We start from the raw sequence: 7,641 nt of genomic DNA, 5'->3' as shown, positions 1-7,641 counted from the left end.
TCTCTTAAGGCCTGGATATTTAATTGGATATGTCAATAACCTACTAGAAGCCTTCGTTGATTTTCCAATGGACCTTCCTATTTCCTCATGGATGAAGTCCCTAGATTTTTGTGGAATGAGACAATTCCCATTAGACTGATTGAAACAGTTTGTTCATCCCATGCAAGTATGCTAAGGTTTCCTCTCCAATGAATTCAATTTTAAAAGGGTATTGGCAAATTTTCGGAGATAACAAATTTTTCTTCTATCCGAGAGAAAAAACTGAAATTGTCGGTCACTTACTTCCACACCCAACACCTAACCCATTAAAGCACAGAAGGCATCTCTTCACACAGTAATTAGCTGGATCCAGCGATCAATATTCATCCTGTTTTCTCCTGTAGTATGCCGAAGAATTAATCAGTTGACTTTGTTCGTTTGCGCGTATTTCGAAAGCAGACGATTTCCTGCGCAGCTTTGTCAACTTTGTCTTCTTCCCTTGCACTATTTCGCCCATTTCACACAAAATAATAAATCTTGACCAGGCCAGCGAAATGGCTCTTGGTACTTGATGCCTAAATGATCTTGAGCGTTGATGCCTAAATGTAAGGAAAAGACGTCGCTATCTATGGACCGATGTGTTTGCAGTATCAACGGCGCCGGTCCTTCTCGGAACAGCAGACTGGAGCCGACAAAGCTTCCTGTTTGGTTCCACAATAATTAGAATAATTAGATCAACGCCGCATTCTAGAAACCTGTAAAAGATAAGAAGCGAGATTCTCGTCCCAGTTTGGATAGCGTAGATGACACCTTCCGTTTCGGATGCAATTTCAATCGCCTGAAATTCTCCGTCATCATACGGAAAGGGGTGATTTTTTTGTCCATGTTATTTATGTTTTAAAGGTTAAAGAAGCCCCTTGAATTTATAATTATGTCGAAGATTCCCCCGTATCAATTACTATCATAAGACGACATGGGCATGATCATTGAGCAAGAACCAAGATTTGGTTCGAACATTATTCGATCACTTCTCTCTTGTTCTATTGGAGCAATGAAAAGTTAATGTCTCGCATCTTCCGTGGATTAATTAACCTCCATCAAAGGCGCATGTCGGTAAATAAAATGATTTCTTAAGTGCCCTGGGTCATTTCTCATTAAATTTATCATTTTTTTTAAGCAACCACTTTCCTCGTGTCTTTCTCATTCCGCGATAACTTTCTTTTTCTTCCAATACTATACCTATACCTACAATTTATGGTTCGATCCTTTCTCCACCTATTCCTACGGTTTTAGACATGTTACGCGTTGATTTTCTTCATTTCTGATTCGTCATCTGTTGGCAGAATATTTCCCATGAAAAATAATAGTATGATAAACCCATGCCAATAGCTTCTGAAAGGGACCGGCAGAAACTCAAATCGCATTTCTCATCTAAGTATGTCTACGCGTGCACGGCGTTGGAGACTATAAAAAGGGGTCATCTTTCCGTCCTCCATGTGTCCTTACCATACGCCTCTTCTTCTTCTTTGTCATCTCTCTCTTTCCCTTCGGCCTTTCTTCCGTGCCGAAGACCCTTTGACTTGGCAACCTCGTTGGAGCATCACTGGCAAGAGAAAACTATAGAAGAAGATAGATTAGCCGCCCATAAACTAATCTGCGCACCGAGTTCTTCTCTCCTTCCCTCGTAAGCCATTTCGCCGCGTCTTCATTCCCTCCCATGCGGTAGCCATACCACATCTTCCGCCTCCATAATTTTGTATCATTGCACCGCATTATTAATCATCCTTGTGGAATATAATTGCACCGACAGGCACTCGCTAGCTACTCACCCATCTTCGTATACTATAAAATAAGGACCCGGCTCTGATCGTCTTCTCCATGTTCTCGTTTCCTTTCGATTTAGAGCGCGGGTAACGGCGATCAAGATGGTTCGCGGAGCGGCTCAAGCCTACAACAAAGTGATCATCGTCATCGGCGCGACGGGCACGGGGAAATCTCGACTATCTCTCGATATCGCGGCTAATTTCCCTTCGGAGATCATCAACTCCGACAAAATCCAAGTCTACAAAGGCCTCAACGTGGTGACGAACAAAGTCACGGAGGAAGAACAAGCCGGCGTCCCCCACCATCTCCTCGGCGTTATCGACCCGGACGACGACTTCACCGCCACCGATTTCCGCCGCTGCGCCACCGAAATTGTAGCCGCGGTGCAGCGACGACGCCGCCTGCCGATCGTCGCCGGGGGCTCCAACTCCTTCGTCGAAGCGCTGGTAAACGGGACGAACTTCGACTGCTGCTTTCTCTGGGTCGACGTGGCCCTCCCCGTTCTTCACGAATTCGTTTCCGGGAGAGTTGATCAGATGGTCGACATGGGTCTGGTCGAGGAGGCCAAGGAAATGTTCAGAGAAGACGGGGATTACAGCAAGGGGATAAGACGCGCTATCGGCGTGCCAGAATTGCACAAGTATTTTCAAGAGGGCAGAGAGGAGCTCATCAAGGACGCGGTGGAGGAGATCAAGGAGAACACCCGCCAGTTGGCTTGCAGACAACTGCAGAAGATAAAGAGGATGGCAAGATTAGGGTTCGACGTGCACAGACTGGACGCGACGGAGGCGTTCTGCCGGCGAGGCGGCGCCTCCGACGAGGCGTGGAACAGGCTTGTGGCGGAGCCCGCGGCGGAGATTGTGAGAAGGTTCTTGATGGGGGGAGACGAGAGGGGGAGAAGAGAGAGGGGATGCTCGGTGAAGGCGGCCATGGGGGGCCCTGCCGTGGCTACCGCCATGGCCATGGCTGGGAGCTCGATGTGAGACTAACCCAATCCGTCGTCCATTCTGGCAGACAGTCCACAGCGAAGACTCGGTCTTTTTATTCTTGATGGCTTTGGATCTCAGGTTGCGCGCATTGGCGCTGTACGTAAGCCTGAGAGAGGGACGAACAACCACAGTTTTGTTTTCCCCTTCTTTGGGTTAACCGCTGGTTATTCTCCGGCTCCTATTTGATTCACTCGGTTAATGATGATGATGATGATGATGATGATGATGATGATACCAAGAATGATGAGGCCCCGGTGGCATTGACCCATCATTTCGTTTCTCTGTTAAACTGTGTGTTAGATGATGTAATTTTATTTCCACTCTGCACCGCTGGTTATTGCCCGGGTTGATTGTGATGATAACGGCTCATTGTGTGCGGGAATGGCGTTGACCCATCATCTTATTTCTCTCTTATATCACAGTTTAGTTCTTGTAGTTCTATTTCATCTCTACGTCCGGTGTCTGTTCGCCTCGGTTTAACGACTCTTTTTACGTTGCCCCGTTAGTGATGATGATGAGGAGGAGGAAGAGAAGGAGAAGGATGATGATGCCGGGGACGACGCTGAACCATTGTCTTATTTCTTTCTTAAACAACGGGTTAGTTAGCGTAATCTTTCATTCAACTCAACGCCCAGCTATTTTATCGTCTTCCGATTGTTTAGTCAATGACGGTGGGGCGGGGGGAGAGGGGTGTTAATTATGATGAGGAGGATAATCAATGATGTGCCAGGAGTGTCGTTGACCAACCTCAGATCTTTGTTACATCACAAGTTATTCGGAGTAATCGTATTTCAACTCTAGACCCATGTCGGCTCTCCGTTTTTCTACTCTCAATGAATGCATCTAAACGTGTGCGCCAAAGTCTGGTCCCCCCCTATTGGAGATATACGCGGGATGGTAAAACAAGCCTGTGGGCATTCGCTCCTTTTAACGTGGGTTAGAAAATGAAAATGATAATTATACTACTTATGAGGATTGTGTACTTAGGGAACTGATTGGGGGCGTACTCGGGATAGTAAAACAAGTCTGTGGGCATCCACTACTTTTAACGATAGTTGGCAGATGATAACGATGATTAAGGATAATCTTTAGGATGGTGTCGAGGCTGATTAGGGATCTGACCCATCACAATCTCTCTTTAAGAAAAAAACAAAGTTTCTTTTGGCGGTTGTCTGGTATTATTTCTACTCCCACCCAAAATCACCGCACATCTCCCTCATCGTAAAAAAGTATAAACATATTCTCCTCAGCCTTCGAGATTATTTGATCGGTTTTATTGGATCTGAAGATAAAACTTCATCACTATATCAATTGGAAATTTATTTACCCTACGTTTATGATCATGATGATGCAATGATGGCGTTCTGATTGTACCGTCACTTTCATAAACCCCAGCTTTTTCTTCTAAGTTATGATGATGACGTTGCCTAATGCTATTTCCTCTCTCTCTCTCTCTCTCTACACGAATATTATGAGTTTGTCTGTTGTCTCCAATTGAAGAATAGGAAACTTAGGGGAGAAGGCTCCTTCCGCTTGGTCTAATCTATATGAATTACAAGGGGATAAGATCAGAGAGCTTTCCTTTAGGAATGGTTACATGGTAATGTCAGATTTTCTGAGACCCTTGACTTCCTTTTCTCCAACTAGGATAAGACCTAATGACTCGGCTTTTGCCTATAACCAGTTTTCCATGAATCTGGTAAGTCCGCTCTTATTTTATCCAAATTTATATCACTAAATATTTGGGGTTCAAAAGATGTTCCGTCAGGTAAAGGACCAATCTGCAAGCAGAGATTTAAATGGAGAAAATGGCATTCACATGCCTTAAAAATAGGGCAAAAATTTTCTCATGTAAACTCATAATATATTAAAAATATTCTCTGCATGTGATGAACCAGAAAATGGGGTTAAATATGTCATTAAGGTTTCTAATTTCCAATTTCCTTACATTTATTGAAAAGTGAATTCTCAGTTTATTTTGTATTTTTTAAGAAGTGAAATTAAATATAATGCAAAAAACTAGTCAAACTAAATTCCAATTAATTCCAAGGTGAGAATTTTTTTCCATGTTAAACATAAGTTATCCAAATTTGATTGAATAAAAATTTCTATTAGGAAATACTAATTAAAAAACTAATGACTTTGAAATTTTCTTGACTTTTTTATTGTAAATTCATTTATTGAGTTTTTGCATTAGGCACATTCTCCTTATATCAAATCACACTTATTATTTCAGAGATTTTTTTAAAGCAAGAAGGCACAAGTAACAACTTGTGCATGTAAACATTGGATGCAGCCAATGATTTGCCACAGCCAATGATTGGCTACAATCTGAACAAGTTAGATAAGGACAATTGGCAGAGTGGATTAAATTATAATAAAATGCATTTGAAACCATAAATTATTTAAATATATTCAATAAATATTTTCTAACAATCGATATTAGTTTCTCTATATAATTTGATGTCAGAAACTTCTCTACAAATGCCCAAGATTGGGGCGATTCTAAAAAATAAAAAATAGCAAGAATTATATTAATAATAAATAACATTCATATATTGTCATTTTAATGAAAATAAAAATTCAAAATATATGATATTATTTTTATAATGAGCACGTTATGGGTGATATGAGCATGTACACAGATACAAAAATTGTTTTTGATCATAGAAAGAGGGTGTTAGTGGTTAGTTTATCCATAGTATAGTTACACTAGTCTTGAAAAAAATAATCAAAATTTTGATTTCCTTTTTGCATTCTGCTTTATGTTTAGGCATATTTTCAATTTATGAAGTATCTCAAACGAACAGACATCACCAATTCCATCATTTTTTCGTTTCATCCAGCAACCTGGGAGTTCAGAAAATCAAAATGTCTGCTTTTGTCTGCTTTTGAATGACGTCACTAGGTTCACATATATTTTTACTATCGGTTCTCCAGAAAAACCATTGAGACTTTTGTTTACTAACAAGTAGTTTTAAATAATTATGTTATATTTCCTAAGAACAAATTGTGTTGAAAAGGTTATAAGATTTCCACATAGGAAAACACATTGCTAAAGTGTGCTTAGGGTTATATTCATTTTTTATTTCAGGTATCAAGTCCTCTCCATTAGCCAAAAATTTACAATGGCATATTATAATGGACAAACATTTCTTAAAATAAATTTTATACCATTGTATTTTGGGGTTAGCATTACAACTGTAAATATGATTTCCAATTCAATTCATCTTTCTGTGGTTTCCCTTGGGAAAGAATGATACCTGGATGTACGGAAAATGCCTGAGTAAGAAGATAATGGATTTCTTTCAGCACCATAATCAATTGTATACAAAATTAGGTTTTACTGTTTTGAATCCCCTGGATATTAAAATAGGTTTTATCTATAAAAAATAGGCTTAGTTAATTACTAAGATAATTAACTGTTCCTAAAATCACTCATACTCTTATCCCATGATAATGGAGATGGGTTTGGTTAAACTGAAGCATTAGGATAAATAATTGATGGGTTCATTTGATATTCGATTAGAGTATGGGCTCTACATATAAAGGAGGAATCGAAATTATGTAGAACCTCAAAATTTTGACTATTATATTTATGAAAATTTTGAATAGTGAGATTGGATTTGCGAATGCGACATTTTGAATATTATTTGTTTATCTAACCTATAATGTACATGAGAGTAAGTGTAACAAATGTGGGTGCTGAAATTTTCCAAGTTGTAAATTTAATTTTACGTGTTTAGTTTTCCCTCGTATTGGTTAAACTCATCTTAATTCCTGGGTCAAAAAATCCTGCATCTCAATGAAAATAAAAAGGTATCCATGAATACATGCTCTGAATTAGTAAATTGTGATGAAATCATAATATGTAGATCACTCTAAGAATGTATTCCAAATATACATATTTGAAAGAGACTCGATATGGACATCAAAATATCAAAGAATCCAGTCTCACTCATCTGATGAGCATGAGAATTTTTTACAAATTATTGTTAAGACAATAAGGTAAAGACTAAGTTTAATCATCGCATAGTCAAAATTTTGTAGTCATGACTGAATTGGTCAATATGAATTGCTTAATTTTACTACACCTAATTTTGAGTGTGGTTTATTCACACCATGGTTGTGTAAATGGTCCTTTGACCTGAGAGTCTCAAGATGTCTTGTGCATGGATAAGTGTACTTTGAATATAACCTAAAAGTTCCTAATAATAGGATATCAATTATTTTAGCTCAAGCGTAGCAAGAAATTCAAAAATATGATTGAGTGGTCAAGATGAGATTGTGCACCCAGTGTCTAAGGGGAGATAGTTGAAGGAAGCTGATGAGATGAAGTCCTTACCCACGGCAAAATATCATAGAAGTGTACTAAACATTTCTGAATGCATCAGTACTAACTCAGATGACCGATTAGGGTTTGAGAATCTACCATTCCTTGAGTCATCCTACGATTTTTCAGTAGATGAAGGACAACCCATTCATGGTAATCCATGGCCGAAAGTTTCTAAGAGTGAGTCAATACATTGATTTGTATCTTCTAGAACATGTATCATTGCTTGGCACCCTAATTGCTGGAAACCCAAACTATTGATTCAGTTAAATCAATCCACGATTAATTAATTTGGAAAGTCAATATATATTTTTTTCCATTGGAGTTTTTAACTAGACAGATAGATGTCTTGCAATGTCATACGTAAATAGTTTTTTGAACCTCAAAAGCTATATTTAATATTTAGGAATTTTCACGAACAAATTCTACTTGATATATAAAGGGAAACACCATGAAAAAACTCATTGATTCAAAAAATTTTCAGGTGTCTCACCCTTCTTCTCCCCTCTCTCCTTT

At 39.1% G+C, this 7,641-nt stretch overlaps 1 protein-coding gene across 2 annotated transcripts; it reads left to right on the top strand.

Moving 5' to 3' along the window:
- The first annotated feature begins 1,471 nt into the window (after positions 1-1,471).
- Positions 1,472-3,231, top strand: LOC144706527 (adenylate isopentenyltransferase 5, chloroplastic-like). Of its 2 annotated transcripts, none has more exons than XM_078579527.1 (2): positions 1,472-1,701; positions 1,883-3,231. In XM_078579527.1, exons 1-2 carry the CDS (start codon positions 1,697-1,699, stop codon positions 2,784-2,786), a joined length of 909 nt encoding a protein of 302 aa, XP_078435653.1. In that variant the 5' UTR covers positions 1,472-1,696; the 3' UTR covers positions 2,787-3,231. The 2 variants fall into 2 exon arrangements, with proteins under 2 accessions (XP_078435653.1, XP_078435654.1); XM_078579528.1 differs by having other exon boundaries at positions 1,473-1,663.
- The last annotated feature ends 4,410 nt before the right edge of the window (positions 3,232-7,641 follow it).

This window comes from Wolffia australiana, chromosome 8 (genome assembly GCF_029677425.1).
Source record: "Wolffia australiana isolate 7733 chromosome 8, ASM2967742v1".
Lineage (NCBI taxonomy): Eukaryota > Viridiplantae > Streptophyta > Magnoliopsida > Alismatales > Araceae > Wolffia > Wolffia australiana.
The sequence above is the reverse complement of the archived record's forward strand: the minus strand, read 5'-3'. Positions and strand labels throughout refer to the sequence as shown.